Consider the following 19,591-nt stretch of genomic DNA (forward strand, 5'->3'; position numbering starts at 1 on the left):
TAATGTGTGTTTAAGCACTGCTTTATAAAGCAGAGAAAGGCAATCAGGAGATGGGCCACATCTGAGTGGAGACAGGTGTGTGTGTGTGTGTGTGTGTGTGTGTGTGTGTGTGTGTGTGTGTGTGTGTGTGTGTGTGTGTGTGTGTGTGTGTGCAGCCAAAGATTCTGACATGCTGACTCTCCCTACATTGTTGCTGTTCCTCTTAGTAAACTATACTGTACGCACTAGAGGCATGTCCCCAAATGATGTCATGATGATAATGATGATTGATTTTTGGTTTTATTTTATTTTCATTTTTCAATTTAAAACTTAAAGCTCATAAAGCATTGGAATCAGTTTGAAGCTCAACAAGTCAAACATATGACCTCAGACTAAAGTACACTTTGATGCGATGGGTGTGCAGAGGTTTATCAGAGGGACATTGTACAGTGCAATGAAGTCAATAAGTAAGGATTCTCCAACCAGGGGTGGACTGGGACCAAAACTCAGCCCTGGCATTTTGTGTCCAGACCAGTCCACTACATTATCAGCAGACACCTTGTTATGAAGCTGTTATCAAGTCAGTGCTACTCATGTGTCTCTTTATGTCTTGATTTTAATCATTATTCCCAAACTTTTATACCTTTTTTTTTTAGCCTATTTTGTTTGGCCATTTTGCAACTTCCTTTGTCCCATTTTTGCCCCTTTTCAAAAAGTTCTGACAGCTTATTCAGACTTTAGCTACCCTTTGCCAATAAATATGAATTTTTTTGTCCATTTCTGCAAATTCTTTTTTTTACTCATCCATTTTTTTTCTTTTCTTTAATTTTTTTGGCCACTTCTCATCCAAATAAGCTAACTTTTGCCCAATAAATACCACGTGTTTCCTTCTTTTTTAATTTTTGCCTCTTTTTGTTCCAAATTTTTGCCCTTTTTCACAATTGTTTGCCACGTTTTCCCCATTTAAGCTATTACATATCACCTGGTTCCTCTTTATTTACCCATTTTTAGGCCACTCTTGACTGCTTTTGGCCCATTTTAGTCACTTTTCACTCTTTTCTTGCCACGTTTTTGCCACTTTTGGACCATATTTGCCTCCACTCGCTCGTCAAAAAACAAAACAAACAAAACATACCAAAAAAAAACGTAACAAACCGGACAGGCCAACTTTGGGTTGTTTAGTTCCCCTGACTCCAACTAAATATGTGCTTTTCTCACCTTATCTCATCAATCTCATGCTCTCATTTCTGGATAACACACCACAACTCTAGGTCAGGCTGAACTTAATATTAAACTTTTTTTTTTTTTTTTTAATCTTTTAACAAAAGTATAATTTGAGTGATTTATTATTTATTTTCAAAGTAGAATGTATTAAAGACTACATTTAATCCAAAAGTCCCATTTGACCTTAGTGGCTACATGTGCCGGTGAAATCAAACACCAACAAACCGTCAGAGCCCCATGCCCTACTTTCCTGCTGGACGCTGTCTGTGCAGTGTGAGCTGGAAGAGCTTTCTGAAAACGCACTAACTTCAATTTTTGCACCTGTATGAGGGATTTATAACAAAGCGATGACATGGATGAAGAGGAACTTCTAGACCCAGATGTTCAGATGATTATTCAGGAATCAAGTCAGAAAGAATGCTATTCTGCTAATCTAAGGAGTGACGCTTTAAAGCTTGTCAAGGCCATCAAAAAAGGTACGTACAAAGCATTATAAAATGCTACAAATATGCAAAATAATGATAAATAAATAAATCAGTACTGGGCAATAATTCAAATTTCTGATCTGAATGATAGCAATATTTTTTGTGAGTAACTCCTGATTACTTTTAATGTCAAAATCAAAAGTAGTATTTTTCAAATATGAAAATGAATAAAATTGCAATATCTTTTGGTTGGGCGCTTTTAATGATTTCCCAAAACTATTTTAAAGTCCAAAAAAAACCCCCAACTTATTTGGCACTGCCAATCAAATCTGTTAAAAATGTGTTTTTCAGGAAGCAATTGAACAATTATCATATCAAACAATATTGATATATTAACATCATCTTGACCTGAAATGTTTTCTTTCATCTTTTTTAAAACAACTAAGTTCCCATTGTTTAACAAGAAGTTGAACAATCTTCCACTTTATTAACACAGCAGTTATTTTACATACATGTGCATTTCGGATCATGAGATTTATAAATGATACCGTGAGATCTGAATCCTCATCTTCCATTACATTTATATGCTTGTTGTATATACGGTAAGGTACGGTATTTCATCAATGGGAACAAATTATTTATTCATGGTGAGGAATCTATGAATTAACTAAGTGAATAACGCTTCCAAGCACTAAAAGAAACAGGATTCATAAGAACCCTGTGTCCAACTTTTTGAAAATTGAAGCAATTGGGGGTGGGTTGGGCCTCTTTGGGTACCCTCGGTGGCGGCCTGTCTATAGCTGGTTTGGTGAATCTGTGGCGTGCGATAGCATTCATTAGTGGCTCTACACGCACATCAGTTGTGGACACAAGGCACATCTGGGACTTTGTGACATAACTTAGAAATGTTTGCAACAAACAGTTATTTCACACTTGCAAGCACACACCTACTCCCTCTTTTCACTCTTAACTTTTGAAGTGTCTGAGCATTGGGTGGTTTTACCTCCTAATATTCTCACTACAGGTGTCATTACATTGGCACAGAAGATTTAACTTCTCTGCTAAACTATAGCAACAGAAATTGTTTTGCACTCATCCTTTTTACTGTCCTCTAGAGCTTCTTTACCCTTGTATTTCCCCCACTCTGAGGTGAAACACTGCTCTCCCTTTTAACATATTTCCCCCCTAAAGTGGTTTAGCTCACCCTTTCTTTAGGATGTATAGTTGTCGTGAAAAGATTGTACTACAAGTACTGTTAACCTATGACAACAAATGCATAAATGGTGAAAAATGAAGTATGTAAACTGTTTCTGTAGGTGACGTGTCGATGCTGCGGGAGCACCAACACTTCCCAGATGTCTTTCAACAGGTGGATGAGCGTGGCTGGTACCCTCTGCACTGGGCGGCAGTTCAACCTCTGCTCTCTATCCTGGAGACGGTGCTATATGGTGGGTAAGAGGGAAGCCTTTGGTTTACAGGTCTGATGTCTGATGAGAAAAAGCCCCTGATAAAAGCTTGTCTATCCCGTCCTTCACAATCTAAATGCTCAATTTCCACGGCAACGCAGACGATACTCAACTTTACATCTCCACCAAATCCATCACCCCAGTCATCCTTTCCACCATCACCAACTGCATCTCTGACATCAAAAACTGGATGGACTTCCACAAACTCAACGGCAATAAAACAGAACTCCTCATCATCGGACCCAAATCTCTCCTTCCCTCTGTTCAGAACTTCACCCTCCTCATTGATGGCCACAACGTCACCCCCTCTTTCTCCGTACACAACCTTGGCTTCATAATTGACTCCACCCTCTCATTTCAGCCACACATCAACCACATTACAAAAACATCCTTCTTTCACCTCCGGAATATTGCCCGCCTCCGTCCCTCCCTCTCCCAGACCACAGCAGAAATTCTAACCCACGCCTTCATCACCTCCAGACTCGATTATTGTAATAGCCTTCTTTACGGACTCCCCACCACAAACTCCACTGACTCCCTGTGCAATATCGCATTCACTACAAGCTCCTCCTCCTCATCTCCAAGTCCCTCCATAACCTGGGCCCTGCCTACCTCACCGACCTCCTCCAACAACACTGTCCCACCCGCCACCTCCACTCTGCCTACGCTAACCTCCTCACACCCATCACCCGGCTTAGCACAGCACCTTGGGGGACAAAGCCTTTGCTGCTGCCACCCCCGCCCTCTTGAACTCACTCCCACAACCCATCAAGAACACAGACCAATTACAGAACTTTAAAACATTCCTCAAATTCCACCTGTTCAAACTTTCTTTTCCTTAACTTCTTTTACTTTTATTGTTATTTCTTTATTTTTCATTATTCTGTAAAGTGGCTTTAATTCCCAAAAAAGCGCTATATAAAATTGATGCATTATTATTATCATATTAATAAAGATGGGGCATTTTTAAGAGATGGATTTGGTTACTGAAGTCTGTCTCTGCCTTGTGTGTTTCAGCATCTTTCAGTCTGAGTCTAGAGGAACAAACCCTGGAGGGTGAGACTTTCCTGACACTGGCAGTGAAAGCTGGTCTGGTTGAAAATGTGCGAATGCTCCTGCACCATGGAGCCTCCTGTCACACCACCAACAGAAGGAATGAGTCGCCCCTACTTTTAGGTCAGAGTCCTTCTTCCTCACTTTTAAAACTGCTGATCAACAATCATCATTTCTGTCATCCCTGTCTTGTGTCTCCCTTTCATGTGTCCACTCTGCAGCAGTCCGAGCGGGCTCTCTTCAGATGGTTTCCTGTCTGATTGCACACGGTGCTCGGGTGAATCAGGTGTGTTTGAGGAAGTGGACAGCTATGCACGAGGCCTGTCAGGTTGGTTGTGTTCCTGTGATGGAGCTCCTGCTTCAGAGTAGAGGTCAGGTTATGGAGACGGATCAGCACGGGGTTACTCCCCTTGGCATAGCTGCAGAGTATAGACACCCTGAGGTCATGGCGCTACTCATCAAACATGGTGAGCCTTTGGTGAGGGTCGTGGCTGCTAACGCATTTGTCCCACACACTCTTTTGTAAATTCCTTTCCTCTCTATATACTGTAGGTGCTGATGTTAATGCACAGGCACCCAATGGTGACAGCGTGTTGTATGACGCTGCAGGTTCTGGAAATCTAGACTGCATTGACATCTTGCTGCAGCACGGTGCTAATGCTAACATCCAAAACCTGAGCTTCCAACTCCCCATTCACCGAGCAGCGTATGAAGGACACTGGCAGTGAGTAGCTCCCTGTAAGGAGCTTCTGATCTGACAATTAAGCAAAAATGCTCTTGAATTCATGCTCTTGCAACTCTATCTCACTAAATTTCCTGACATTGTGACAAAATTGAATCTATTGTTTTGTGCATTTCAACACAATTTTCTCATATATTTCATGCTGCAAAACACAACGTGTTTGACAGGTTTTTGTGCTGCTGGGAACAAAAATGCACTTTGGTTGGGGAAAAGATAATCGGCTATTCAAACTGTGCACACCCACATAGAAGACGCCTTAAAGCTGCAGTACATAGAATCGTTAGACTTGTATCAAAACCACCACACTTCCCCCTCCCGACCCTGTTTCAAAACCAATCGTCTCTTACCGGTGCAGCTCTTAGTGACTTCTTTCTAAATAGAAACTAGTGACTTTATCTTGTGTTATTGGAGAGTTTTCTGATGTTTTAGAGACTGTGACATGAATGCACATATCACTCTGTAGTTACTGCCCTAAGTAGTGACTGAGCTCATGGAGCACTCTGTTTGTAAAACATCTCTGATTAGCTGAAAAGTCACGTCATAGCCCTTATATAGGGCCAAAAGATGGTGTAAAATAATAATAATAATAATGGCTTGGATTTATATAGAGCTTTTTTCGAGGAGACTCAAAGCACATAGAGACGACCCACTCTACCACGGAGCACTGTTTGAAATACAATATGCTCAAAATGGTTTTTTGACCAAATTAAGCAACAAATAAAACTTACATCCTCCAGCTTTAACCACTGCGCTAAATCAGCTCACACACAGAAGTGAGCTACAGGTAATAAAAAGGAGGTGGTTAGGTTTAGGGCTTGGAGACATGGTAAACGTTATGGGTTATGATTACGGGGGATAACTTCTTATTCAAATACCTCAGCTTGAGTTTACTTCCAAGTAACACAATAACAATTTGTGTAGTTTGCAACAACAACAAACCTGCCAAAAAATGTGTGGACACTCATGAAACAGTAATTTTACATTTTACTGGGATCCTGCATTGTCATGCAGTACATAATGTTAAATTGTAAAATTTGTCTTTTTCAGAGCTTTGCAGATTTTGATTCCCATCACTACTCGACGTGCTCTGCGGCTGTCTGGTCAAAGTCCCGTACACTCCGCTGCAGACGGAGGTCACGTGCACTGCTTGCAGCTCCTGCTAAAAAATGGTTTTGATGTAAATGCCATGCTAGCACCCCACGTCTCTGAAAACTACGGCGACATGAGACGTAGTCCCCTCTTCTTTACCGTCTCCAACGGAGATACCACATGCACCGAGATTCTGCTCAAGTCAGGAGCAAAAGCAGACCTGGACCCGCTCTGCTGCCTCCTGGTGGCGGTCAGGTCAGGCCGCTATGAGATTGTCAAGCAACTGTTAGCCGCTGGGGCAAATGTGAACTGTTACTTCACAATGCTGAATGATACGGTGTTCCCCACGGCGTTGCAATACTGCCTAAAGGATGAAGTGATGATGAGAATGCTGCTAAGCAACGGCTATGACGCAGTCAAATGTTTTCTTTGTAACCACAGTGGCACATGGGACGATGTGAAAGAGTCTGGAAGCATCCACCAGGAAACCAAACTTCCAGTGAGTTCTTTTTAGAAAGTGTTTATTTGTACGATTGCGTACGGACAACCCCCGGTGCTATTGGTACGGTTACCGAAGTACACGTATGTAGCATCTTAAGGTTAGGGTTAGGTTATAACCCAATATCGCAACAATTTTTAGGGTTAGGTTTAGGGTAAGGTTTAGTCTTAGTCACGCGACCTAAACTGGCCAATGACTGACCTATGACGGTATATTGATATGGCAACCGTACGGATAGCTAGTGCCTTCTTTTTACCTTTGGTGTTTCTCGAAAAAAGTTTTCATTAAAGAGTAAAATACATTGGTATGAGAATATCTTTTAGGCCGTAATTTAGAAGGGGAATATGAAACTGAACACAGAGATGAAGACAGCAGGCAGGAGTAGCTTTTCAATAACAAATCCATATTTAATGAAACTTAAAATTTAAGAACCCAGACAACAAAGTAAAAAAAGCCCAAACTCAAAATTCAAATAAATAACTAATAGTGATAGAGTTTTCCCTTTCCATCATTGCTAATGCTTACTCAAGTGGAAATGTTGGTTTGTTTGTTTTGTTTTTTTAATTTAATTATATCAGAAAATGGATGACTTTTAAACATAATTTAATATTTTCTGATGAGTCCCGGGCATATCTTGTTGTGTTTGGCACACTACAGTTAAATTTAAATATTTTAAGATGAAATGTAAGATAATCAATTACTCTCCCAAAAGAGGTTTTTTTTTGTATTTACTAATGCAGTGTTTCTCTAGATGGGGGTACGTGTACCCCTTGGGGTACCCGGTGGCACTACATTGAGAGAGAGAAAAATATACTGAATAATAAAAAGAACAGACAAACAACAAAATTACAGCAGAAACACACAAAAGTATGATAGAAATGATCTTGATTAGAACATGAAGTGAAAATACAAGAGTCAGTTTTGGTCCCACAACAGGAGTGATATAGAAATAAATCTTTTCAGGATGCACTAAACACTGTTTCTTTCCACAAAACACAAAAAATTACTCGTAACATACAAAACAACAATACACAGAATGACAAAAAAATATACAAAGCGACAACAGAAGTACACAAAATGACTCCAAAAACATGCAAAATGATCAAATGAATGACACCAACTCCAATAATGTACAAAACCAGCACAAAATGAGAGAAAATAGGCAAAATATCAACAAAAACAGACTGAACCCATTATCCTTAACTGCATTAATCTTCAGATTTTTCCTTATGCTAATGCTGAGACGATATTCCTATATTGTGGCCCTTGGCTCAGACACATGGCCCCCATTGTGATCCAAGTTGCCCATCCCTGCTGTAGAGCTTTCTTTGTTGGTGGTGGTTAGTGTATAGATAAATGTTTAGAAAAATAATAAATATGTTTGAATTTATATTTTTGTTACACTGTTCCCATCTTCACCTGAAGGCTAACATTTCCTTTGCGTATATTTGTTTTCGGCGGAGTTTTGTGAATTTGTGAGTGCTTCCTGGATGGTGAATCTGGTGGGAACAGTGGTGTTGATCCTCCTCGACTACGTCGGACAAGTTTCTCTGTGCGGAAAACTGAGGTTGATGCTGGAAAAACACGAGGAGTGGCCTGTTATTGACAGCATTATCAGTGAGTCGGAAAGAACAGATTAAAACACTACGTCATTGCGTAGATCACGTGGATTTCTACTAAAGTGTCTAATCTCTTGTTCTCCAGCCAACCCTCGCCCTCTATCTCATCTGAGCAGATTGGTCTTTAGAGGACACGTCGGCCTCAGCGCTCTGAAGTCTCAGCAGCTGCCATATAGACTGAGGAACTATCTGCTATTCAAAGAGAACGATCTGTACTCCAAACTGTTCAGTTGACAGGACCGAGCAGCTGGCATCCAGTAATGACTTTATTCCTAACAGGATACGTGTTTATAAACTCAGAAGACTCGAAAAGTAGTGACAAAACAGTCATCGTTGGTCATCTTACACACACAACAATGTAAAAGTAATATCTAGAAGTGCTCACATCTGTAAATATATCATGTAAATAAAACACGTATGATGTAAAGAAAATCATTGTTATCGCTGAAACATTTCACGGGCTTTGAGGTCCTTGTTTCAATTGAGCCTCCAGTTGTCCTCAATTAAAGGGGCAGTATTATGAAAAAAATCACTTTATAATGGTTTTGCTACAGTGATATACATTCAGGGTGCCAAAGATGAAAAAGTTCTGTTTCCTCCCTCCCTTTTTATTCCACATTTTGTAAAAAGTCAGCTCCAAATAGGCAAATTGGATTTTTCCCCCCTTATGAGTCATAATGACAAAACTGCTCCTCCTCCACATAAGAATGTAAGCTCCTCCCTCTCAAACAACCTTACAGGTTAAACAAACATCAATCAATCAATCAATCTTTATTTGTATAGTGCCAAATCATAACCAATGGTATCTCAAGACACTTTACAGTAGAGCAGTCTTAAGGACGGACTCTTCATTTTATGGATACACACATATGCATATATACGTATATACACATACATATGTATCCCACACCCAACATGAATTCATCATGGCGGCAAGGAAAACCTTCTGTTAAGCAGCAGGAACCTTGTGTGGATCCCATTCCTATGATGAACAGCCATCCACGTTATGCTGTGTTGGGTGTGTGCAGAGGAAAGGGTGGAGACAGAGCCGCTGAGTCTCTGTAACTCCACACTGAGGATCCCACGGACCTGCAAGACAAAAGCCAGAAGGAGTACAGGAGCAAACACACAAGGGAAGAAGCAGACATAGAGGGAGTGTTTGAGAGAGGAATGGGACCCTCTCCGGTCCCTCTCTAACCTAAATGACCTCTCTCTTAACGCCCTCTCCAACCTCTCTCCAACCGAGCATGCCAGACCCCCCCGCGGCAGTCTATGCCTATTGCATCTTAACTATGAGCTATGAGCTGGTTCCTAACTAAAAGCAAAAGCAGGTTGATATTACAGTTATAATCACAGTTAAATCTGTACGTTCAGTTTAAAGATAATCCGAAGAGCAGCACGAGCGCTCACAATCAGTTTCATTTTTAGCAGCCGTTATATCGCCTTGTATCGCCTTTATGGGACGATCTGACGTGTTTGAGACCCAATGCGACACAGCCGTTGGACAAAACAATGAGCTATCATCTTAAATGGACTATTTCTGTTGTCAGAAGAGGTGAGGAGGAGAAGAAAGCAACTGGTAATGATTTACTCTCCTGCTGCTGTGATAAACACACACGCTGAAGCACGCCTACTCATGCACATGCGTGAAGGCCTAAAAACCAGCCTGTTTTTAGGAGTGGTCTGAAATGACTTTTCAGAGGGTTAAAACTCAGCGAAACAGGCGAGTTTGAGAAAATAAACCTTAAATACTATGTAGCTGTGGTTCTTAGACCAATTGGAGATTGGTAAAAAAAAAAATAGCATAATACTGGACCTTTAAAATAAAAAGTGTGCATATTTACTGAAATGCTTGAGCAAACAATTGAGCATTGAATTCACATAATACAGATTCCACAAGTTTGTGTCTCCTTTGTTTTGGATCTGATAGATGCCTTTTATTGTGAAAAGCACATATTGCTCAAAAACTTCTGTTTGAAAAGTTTTGTTCCGATAAGGACCGACTGAACGTGTGATGTTCCCGACATGGCAGGGAGAACAGAGCGACTCTAAATTCCACCTCCTGAACCCGACAGACGGCAACAGCAACAGCAGCTGGGCTGAACATTCAGGAAGGTTCAGCTGAGAATCTGACAACGCAAAGCTTGCATAGTTTTAAAGACCTCCAACCTGTGGAGACCAGATGAAGCCAGCAGGTGCGTTAATGTGCCAAAGCAAAACGTGGCTCACACAGATTCTTCTATGGCAGGAATCCAAGGCAGTATCACGCTGATCAAAACAAAACATTAGTATGTGTATGAGAGGGAAGGTGATTAAAATATCATCAGTAATCTATCGTTTAGAGACAGAGCAGTGTGTATTATCCTCTATACAGTAACAGTACCAAAATGAAGGCTCTAAGGGTATTAGTTTGAGCTTTTAAAAGGTAGTTTTTTCTTTTTCTACATTAACACATTATTTATCTATTCAAGTAATCAGTGATGAAACTAAGTTATACTCAATGAAGCAACAAGTAAGGTAACTATTGTTCAGTAACTAGTTGCAACCTCTGCTCTGGAGCCTCATGTGGCTGTTTGACTTTTTTGCAATGGTTGCCTATAGCTTTAAAAAATATTAAAATAAAGAGCTGTTGTTTTTTTTTTTTTACAGAGGCTATTAATAACAAACGAAATCATGACATAGCAATTTGTTAACCTAAAAATAAATAACGTTGTGCAATGACTCAGCCACCTTCTTACGCCACCTCCTGCAACATCTACAGACCATCAACGTTCCTGCACCTGTGGCTAACGTTAAGTTTTAAATCCCTGGTAAGAAACTAAACCAACAAAAACACTATTCTGGAAGAAAATAGAGATTTTATTTGAGTGGGGATGGATTCATTTTACCACCAATGTGTCGGTTAAATATGCATGCTTGATATGTGGCAATAAACTAGCAATTAGCATGTTGACTGACTTGATCATGCGTTATCAAATTCAAGTTACTTTTTGTAGCCTTTAAAATACATAAACCAAAGATGCAAGATGCTGTTTTATTTCTTGATGTCAATTTATTTTATTTTATTTTACTGTTTTTAAGTTCCCATTTATATGATCAATATCAATCAAATAAAATAAAACCAAACATTATTCTATAGAATTGTAATTGTATAGAATTCAATACACTGTATTGTCTTCATTAAGAAGGTATTTTTTTCAGCTCCGGAAGGACTTTAATCCAGGTGAGATGAGGCAAAATGGCTCCTTTGAGAGTAAAGGTTGCAGACCCCTGAACAAACACAACACTGATTTGAAGCTGTTTCAAGTCAAAGGTCACAAATACAGATTTAGTATCACAGTGGTGTTAAATCACTCGCTCTGTTCATTTTGGACAGGAAACATAATACAGTTTTAAAGAGGAGATGGATTAGTGTGATTGTGTGGAAAGGATGGTTATATATAGCAACCACACCAGAAGATCACGTGATCTAGACACAAATAGAAGATGAGAGGTATATGATTTGAATGTCTTCGGCACAATATTGGAACTGATGAGGAGCCAAATGTTTCCTCCACTTGCTTCTACACTGAGATAGTCAACACAAGTTCCTGTAACGCCTACTGACAGTCCTCAGTTCCAGCTGGAACTCTATTCTACATATTCTCATCATACTCTGAGAGAACAAGTGTTTCCCCAGCGACATCACAACCAGTGGACGCCTCTCCATCCAAACAAGTTACGTAACACCTAAAGAGCTTCATCCCCGGTGTCTCCCCATAGAGTTTTGTTCCTGTCCCTTTTCAACACACGAGTCTCTCATGAGCTGCCAGCTTAGGGCACTCAGAGGGCTCACATTCCTGCAGTAAGCCTATCTCATTGACCCCTCCACCCAACACCCTAAAAAAAGACACAACCATCAGTCACACAGTGGTCCTCCTCTTCCTTCTGCTTGGGTTCTCTCTGAGCGAGAACCAGTAGATGATCAGTGGCTTCACTGTTTATCTGCAGCATACCTGACCTGAAGGACTCCAATGAAGAGTGGGGAAGTGGATCCTATTCAAACTTAGGGCAGAAGAAGTTTAGGTTCTTGGTTTTAAAGGAGATCTAGCCTTAGAAACCAAAAGCATGAGTAACTTTGGGTACCACACGGAGTTGAAGAAGTACGAGGAGTTGGACGAAGATGAGCTTCTGGCTTCGTTGTCCTCAGAGGAGCTCCGAGAGCTGGAGAGCGAGCTCGCTGACATCGACCCTGACGACAACGTTCCTATCGGCCTTCGGCAGAAAGACCAGACCGCCAAAATCCCAACAGGGACATTTGACAGAGATGCTCTGTTGAAATACTGGGAGGATGAGAACAAGAAGCTACTGGAGGATGAGAAAGAGAAAGCAAGCCCTGAACAGGTACAAGGTGTCTTTAACTCAGGGGTCACCAACCTTTCTGAAACTGTGAGCTACTTCAAAGCTAGGAAATAGTCCTAAGGACTTCCAGTTTAAAAAGCACTTATTAAATACTACATTTTATCGTTTTCAAAAAAGTTTCAAAATGCAACACTTTATTTCTCTTAATTTATGCAATTGTTTTATTTTCATTACATTTCACAGAAAATACTCATGTTCCTGTTTCACCAGCCACTAACAATTTTAAATAAAACCAGTTGTGTGCTAAACCACCATTATGTATTATTTTTTGAAGACATACACATCACAACCCATATACCAAATCTGTAACACCTCAAAACATTTGCCACAATGTTTTTGTGAAAATAAACATTTAAAGATGTTACTTTAATACAAAAACTTAAAAACGCAGCAGTGTGTAACTCTACTAAGGCAACGACTACATCTGTGTGGGCTTGAGGTAGTAAAGTAAAGTAAATCACATTTTAATTGGAGCTCATTGGTGACGAGAGATTTAGAACAGGTTTGAGGGCCCCTCACATGGTCCATGCGGGCTACCTGGTGCACACAGACACCATGTTGGCGACCCCTGCTTTAACTGTTGTCTTACAAATGTGTTGTCTGGCTTTAAAGCACATTTAGCACAGTTTGTTCCAGCCTCAGCATTAAATGTTTAAACGGCAAGGATGGAGGAGAAGCTGGTTATAGGAACTATCAATTCGCCCACCAGATGGATGCAAACGAGGTGCAGTTGTTGTCTTTCTTTAAATGAATGATAACGTCAGTAACTAACACAAGGGTTCCAATAAAAAAACAAGTAATTATAAAATGTAATTGTTCAAGAAAACAATTGTTTTTTCCCTCATAATTCTCATCTCACTGTATTTACAGTAAGTCAGCTTTTCAAGATTCACATGTAACATGTATCATACAAATAAAACAAATATAGCAAAAAAAAAATATATACGTATATATATTTTTTAGAAACAAAGACCAGAAAGATAACTTTTATTTGACAAATAATAGGATTCATTAATTCCCCCTAAAAGAACAATATAGCAAATTACTTGAATTATTAGCATTTTTGAATCTGTCCTGTAGTTCGTGATGTAAATAACCATGTGGATTGTCACTGACTGCATGAATACATGGTCACACACCATTGACCTGCCTGAGTAAGTCTATTAACTTGAGTGACACGACTAAAATCTGGATTCATTATACTAGAATAGCAGAGTCTGAAACCTGAGGTCGTGGATTTAAGGCTTCACTGTGGGAGTTAATAATTATCACAACATTGGTCACCTTATCAGTTTAAGACTGATGGAAAAACAATTTGTTTGAAGTAATTAGGTCTGTTAATACCATAGTTATCTCAGACTTGTTGTAAAATTAGTTGCTAGAGATTGAAGTGAACTCTTAATATTGTGTCACATGCGAGATACTTCAGCGATATATCAGTATAATGTAAATCTTGACATCTAATGTTGCAGATTTCCATATTCTTAAAAAAGGAGCACTTTATAAACCTTATATTCAGTTCATACTACAACTCTAATTAGTTTGCATGTTGCTACACAACAGGTATAAATATAGACAGCTTTGGAAATACCAGTATTAATGAGTGTCTAATCTTAGGATAAGGTTTTAATTAAAAAGCAGTGGCTGGAAAATGTCACGGTCTACCTCCTTTCTCTCATCCTCAGCAGGAGCAACAGCAGGATAAGAGTAGAGAATTGGAATCGCCTGGCAACTCCAACAAGACTCAGGACAATGACGAGAAAATTGTTTCACACAAGGTGAAGAAAGCTCGAGAGAGAATGGATCGGAAAAGTGCTGCAAAAGAATCGCACGAAGAAAAAAAAGACGAGAGTAAGAAGAGCAAGGCTTTGGTTGGGACGAAGATGTATAATTCCCCTAAGGGCTTGAAGACTGAAACAAGGAGAACTGAAACCATGACCTCAAATGTTGAGGTGACCCCTGAACGACCAAGTGGAAACCCCATCGTCATCGACAAAGCTCTGGAGCAGATTATTAGTGATGATCCCTCGATGATCGAGGTCAATCTCAATAACATCGAAGACATCTTACCAGAAACCTTACTTCGTTTTGCAGATGCACTCTGCACAAATACACACGTTCACGTATTCAGCCTTGCCAACACGCACGCAGATGACCGGGTAGCCTTTGCCATCTCCAAAATGCTGCGTGAGAACTGCTCCATCAGAAACCTTAATATTGAGTCTAACTTTGTGTCAGGTCAGGGCATCCTCGCACTGTTCGCAGCGTTGCAGCACAACCAGACATTAGTGGAGCTGCGCTTCCACAACCAGAGGCACATCTGTGGAGGGAAGGTTGAAATGGAGATGGTCCAGCTTCTGCGAGAAAACACAACACTACTCAAGCTCGGGTATCAGTTTGACCTCCCAGGCCCGAGGATGGCAGTGACAAGCATTATGACTCGTAACCAAGACCAACAGCGACAGAAAAGGCTCCAACAGATGAAGGAACATTGTACTTCAGAGGTAACAAGACAAGTATGCAGCTCATTTGCAGAAAATAAACCTCAGAAGAAGTCATCTGAAATTCAACACAACGTAGAAAACCAGAAGAAAAACATCCCTCCTCCATCTGCGGATCCTCCAACAAGGAAAATAGCTGAAATGGTTAAAGAGCATGAAGGCGTGAATAGTCCAAAAACACAGACAAATCAAAGAAAACCAAAGTCAAAGAAGCTCAAGAATGGAGCGAATGAGAAGGAGAGTGTGGAAATACTCAGAGAGTTGAAAAACGCCTTGAAGCCATCGCTTCAGAAAAGACGAGATGAACCTTCCCGACTTCCTGTAGCGCAGAAGTCGAGCCGTGATGACCTGATGGCGGCAATCCGCGGAAGCAGCATCAGCTCCTTAAAAAGGGTAAGGTGTTATGATAGTTCATCTTTGGTGACACTGTTGAACCATCATTAAAAAGTGTAACCTCCAAAGCCATTATCTCTCTTTGTGTAAGAGGGCGTGATCCTATGAGAGCTGAGGCCGATCTTTGAATTCCTCAAGTCTCCATCAGGTTATAAATAGTTGGCCTTACTGGCTGCTGTTGGATAACATTAGCTTGGAGCTGCCGGGACAAAAGTAAACAAAGCAAAAACAAAGCCTCGGTCCCGGTTCCTCAGTGGGTGGAAGTCAGACTGCAACTTCCTTTAATGGTGCTCAATCTTCAGTCCTTCTATATCCAGCATCTAACTGTTCATGTGCTTTGTGTTTTAATCAGCGATGGCAAAAATACTACTCTTCAATACTCAAGTAAAAGTATAGATTCTTGAATAAAAAATGACTCTGGTAAAAGAGACTGTTCTCTTACTTTAGTGAAAGTATTTTTTTTTTTCATTATCTTATTATTTAAGGGCTGCCTAATGTCAAAACGTGTCATCTTCAAAGGTCTTAAAAGTAATGAGTCCATTTTTAAAATGTAAGTGGAAAGTACAGATATTTGTTTAAAAATTAAGGAGTAAAAGTAAAAAGACGCTCAAGTAAAGTACAGATATCAGAAAGAACTACTTAAGTACAGGAACAAAGTATTTGTACTTCATTACTTGTCATCTCTGGTTTTGATACTATGTGAGTGGGGCAATAGAAACACGTGGGACCGATTGTTGATAAGCACTTTGTGTTGCATTCACTCATATGACGAGTGCTAAAAAAAGAACGATGGATGGATTGAGGGTATGATGTTTGTCAGGGAGGTGAGATGTTGGAGGTTTGGACCCATTTGCAAGAGATGTGGGCAACAGGCCGGTGAAGCATTTCAAAAGAAAGGGTATTTTAATAATAAATAAAGTCAACAAAACCAAAACAAATCTCAGAAACAAACTCTCATGAGGAGTGAGAAACCAAGAGATCGAAGACAATCCACCAGCAAATACTCTTAAACAGTGAGGGAATATAATCAGGGAGATACTGTAGGCCACACCTGTGTGGAGACAAGAGGGACATCCACACAACATGTCTGCATTTACACAATGACAGACCAGGGGGTGTCATACACGGGAAGAGACTAACCCATAAACAAAGATGTATATGGGGTGGGAAAGAAACAAAGCCAAACCTACATCCATTAGAATCAGACTAAACAGAAACCATATTTATTTTAGTACATTTTCAAGAGGTTTTACCCACTAATACTGGGTAAAGGAGCGTGCTAATCGTAGCTAACTAGCATTTATATAAGGAGAGCTGAGCTAGCAAGCAGTACAGCTCAGTCCCCCAAAATCTTTCCTCTTTAGACCTTTTCTTTTCCTCAGAATTCTTCTTTTTGCATATTATCTTCACATATAAATATAGGGTGCCAATTGTAAAAAAAAAAAAATATTTTGCCACATTTAGCCACAAACCAAGTTGAAATAACATTTTTGTTACTTTTGACTAGATTTATAGCAATATTTGAGAAATTTGTTATCTTTTTTTCTTCTAAAAATATGTCAATGTTAAATCTAAATGTTAAATATGAAATTTAAATCTAAATGTTAAAAATGTAATCTAAATTTAAATGTTAAATATTAAGTCTAAATGTTACATTTAAAAATAAATGTTAAATCTAAATCTTTATTCTAAATGTTAAATATTAAATCTAAATCTAAAGATTAAATTTAAATGTTAAAATTAATGAAAAAATGTTAAATGTTAAATCTAAATGTCAAGGTTGAAACTAAATATTTAACTAATATTCAAATTCACTGGAAGTACTAAAATGAAAGCTCAAGATGTATTATTTAACATTTAGATTTAACACTTATATTGTATTTTTAGGAGAAAAAATATCACAAATATTGCTAACATGTTTTATTGTTAAATGTAGCATGCACAACTTTAAAATTGACGCCCCATATATACAGACATACAGTTTATAAAACTGTACTTTCACTCCCTATGAACTAATGCAGATATAAAACAGGGCATCTAAGCAGAGTTCTGACTATTGTCTATTTTGTGAAGATGTTTATTTTTGGTAGAGTACCTGAATGCAACACAAGCATTAGTTAAACAACATTACTTACCAGAATGTCTGATTTTTTTCCTTTCAGGTTCTTCCATCACAGACCTGAACTGGCTGAAAAGCTGCTGAATCCTCTTTGAAGTGACACGTTTAATTTTGTACTCACTTTATAACTGTACTTTGTTTAATTTGTTGTTGTTACACTGTTTTTAAACTTCACTTGGTTTGTTGTATCTTAGTATTGTGTGTGAAATATACTGTCAACATGTGATTTAAGCTGCTTGCTCTAAACAGTAACAGTGTCTGTTCTTTTTATCTAAACTCACTTTTTTACACTGTGTCAGACTTTCAGACGGCCCCACTAGGTTTACTCCAGCACAGGATCCCAATATTCTCTGATTAAAGCTGGCTTTAACATTTAAGTGACATTTGATCAAAGATGTAAAGAGTAGTAATGAGGGGTCACTCAGTGTGACTCCTTCCTTTAGGAGTCCTTTATTTACTTCCTGCAGCTGCTTAACGAACGTATGGAGCCATTAGCAGCCGAGCTGTCCACCACCACCTAATAGTTACACCCACTCTATTGTAAATATCTATAAGGCAGGGAATCTGTCTGTGTGTGTCTCTCAAATATTTCAGCGCATCAGGATCATACTGACCTGAGAGTTTCAACATGGCTGCTGCTTGGTTCAAAGGTGTGCAACGTCGGATTTGTTTGGACCTCAATGACACAGCTCATTGTTGACAGACACACCAAATTTGATTATCCTCTTAAACATTTTCTGAGAAAAGCTCAAACCTATATCCCCCTTCCACACTTTGTACCGGGGGTTTAAAATACCACTATACAAAAGGTATGCTAGCCTCATACTAACGTCTATGGGAAAACCCATGTACATGTTCATGCTAACATTTACCACGATCAGCAGTGATTTATATAACACACCGTTTCTGCCTAACTTTCACAAACACAGTCTTAGGAGTGTTATCAAACACTTAAATATACTTACAAGCATATGTTCTTTTCAAGCCGAAAATACAAGAACTTAGTAGAGATCAGTAGGCCATGGGCTTTAAAGATGTCTACTTCCAACTACTACGGCAACACTGGTAGGTCAAAACGCACAAACTCACCCAGAGTAAAGAAAAACAGAACAAGGGCAATAACTCCAAAAAAACATTTGCGCACTTCTCATTTTCGAACTCCATCAAGGTATTGATACCCTGAAGCCACACACCAAATTTGGTTATCCTATCTTAAACAGTTTTTGAGAAAAGCTGTCGCCTTTAACTCGGACGGAGCCCAAACCTATAACCTCCTTCCATTTTGTGGCGGGGGATAATAAACTTCCTGGACGACAATGGATATTATTCAGATAAATAAATAATGTGGTTGTCACAGATTCATAGAACAATGGACCATCATTTTTGCTGACTTTATGGATGGGCCCCAAAAATCTCTCCCCTTTATAGATGGTGCTGTCTCCACATCTGTTCTTCAATGTTGATGTCTGTTTAACCACCTTCAGGTACAGGGGGGTCCCCGGTCTCTGGAACCTTTATTTTTGGGGTGGTGGCAACATGGCCAGAAAATGTTGAGAACCACTGTGCTATTGCACCCACCCAGTGTAAAGAGAAATCAGCGTAATATCATAAATACTTAGATACACAAACACAGAGCTTAGGGAATCCTCGTTGCTGTACTGAGCTGAGAACTCTTCTGTCCTTATAACAAACTGCAACCAGCAAAGAAAGCACAGCACACAAGTGTTTCTCAGTAAATATTACCATTTATTAAGTATACAATTTAGTATTCTCATCACCCCCTTCCCCCCGGCTCGTCTGTCTTCACAGGTTTGATGTCAGAGTGAGGCGCCTCGATGCAGCATTAGGCGAAAAATCTCTAAAGTTGAAATGAGTGCAGATTACTAACATTGTTAACAGATGTGGAATCCCAGCTGCTTTGCAAATGCCACCTTTGGTTCTTCTTGGATAGCTTATCATTAGGAGGCTTTTACAGTTGGATTGCATAAAAAAAAACACCATGGAGCGATGGGACAAGATGAACACTAACACCATCCTTTCTGATGTGATATGAGTTGCAAGGAATGATGTCACAACCAGGG

At 39.6% G+C, this 19,591-nt stretch overlaps 2 protein-coding genes across 4 annotated transcripts; both read left to right on the forward strand.

Annotated features, from left to right (window-relative positions):
* Positions 1-1,443: 1,443 nt before the first annotated feature.
* On the forward strand, positions 1,444-8,589 carry asb15a (ankyrin repeat and SOCS box containing 15a). 2 transcript variants are annotated; one of them, XM_028449886.1, is made up of 8 exons: positions 1,444-1,679; positions 2,945-3,076; positions 4,112-4,270; positions 4,369-4,614; positions 4,757-4,871; positions 5,937-6,477; positions 7,941-8,094; positions 8,182-8,589. In XM_028449886.1, the coding sequence occupies exons 1-8, from the start codon at positions 1,556-1,558 to the stop codon at positions 8,328-8,330; spliced, it is 1,620 nt and encodes a 539-aa protein (XP_028305687.1). In that variant the 5' UTR covers positions 1,444-1,555; the 3' UTR covers positions 8,331-8,589. The 2 variants fall into 2 exon arrangements, with proteins under 2 accessions (XP_028305687.1, XP_028305686.1); XM_028449885.1 differs by having other exon boundaries at positions 4,700-4,871; positions 8,182-8,586.
* A 3,337-nt stretch (positions 8,590-11,926) lies between these two features.
* Positions 11,927-17,762, forward strand: lmod2a (leiomodin 2 (cardiac) a). 2 transcript variants are annotated; one of them, XM_028450452.1, is made up of 3 exons: positions 11,927-12,479; positions 14,183-15,391; positions 17,554-17,762. In XM_028450452.1, the coding sequence occupies exons 1-3, from the start codon at positions 12,204-12,206 to the stop codon at positions 17,572-17,574; spliced, it is 1,506 nt and encodes a 501-aa protein (XP_028306253.1). In that variant the 5' UTR covers positions 11,927-12,203; the 3' UTR covers positions 17,575-17,762. The 2 variants fall into 2 exon arrangements, with proteins under 2 accessions (XP_028306253.1, XP_028306254.1); XM_028450453.1 differs by having other exon boundaries at positions 14,186-15,391.
* The last annotated feature ends 1,829 nt before the right edge of the window (positions 17,763-19,591 follow it).

The sequence above is a fragment of the Gouania willdenowi genome, chromosome 6 (genome assembly GCF_900634775.1).
Source record: "Gouania willdenowi chromosome 6, fGouWil2.1, whole genome shotgun sequence".
In the NCBI taxonomy this organism is placed as follows: Eukaryota; Metazoa; Chordata; class Actinopteri; order Blenniiformes; family Gobiesocidae; genus Gouania; species Gouania willdenowi.

What these genes read in the sequence shown, in the direction of transcription:
- asb15a (XM_028449885.1), top strand. Translation starts at nt 1,556, where the DNA reads ATGGATGAAGAGGAACTTCTAGACCCAGATGTTCAGATGATTATTCAG. An exon ending in TGTCAAGGCCATCAAAAAAG is followed by an intron (nt 1,680 to 2,944) that starts GTACGTACAAAG and finishes CTGTTTCTGTAG; the next exon opens with GTGACGTGTCGATGCTGCGG. An exon ending in TGAGTCGCCCCTACTTTTAG is followed by an intron (nt 4,271 to 4,368) that starts GTCAGAGTCCTT and finishes TCCACTCTGCAG; the next exon opens with CAGTCCGAGCGGGCTCTCTT.
- lmod2a (XM_028450452.1), top strand. Translation starts at nt 12,204, where the DNA reads ATGAGTAACTTTGGGTACCACACGGAGTTGAAGAAGTACGAGGAGTTG. An exon ending in AGAAAGCAAGCCCTGAACAG is followed by an intron (nt 12,480 to 14,182) that starts GTACAAGGTGTC and finishes TCTCATCCTCAG; the next exon opens with CAGGAGCAACAGCAGGATAA. An exon ending in GCATCAGCTCCTTAAAAAGG is followed by an intron (nt 15,392 to 17,553) that starts GTAAGGTGTTAT and finishes TTTTCCTTTCAG; the next exon opens with GTTCTTCCATCACAGACCTG.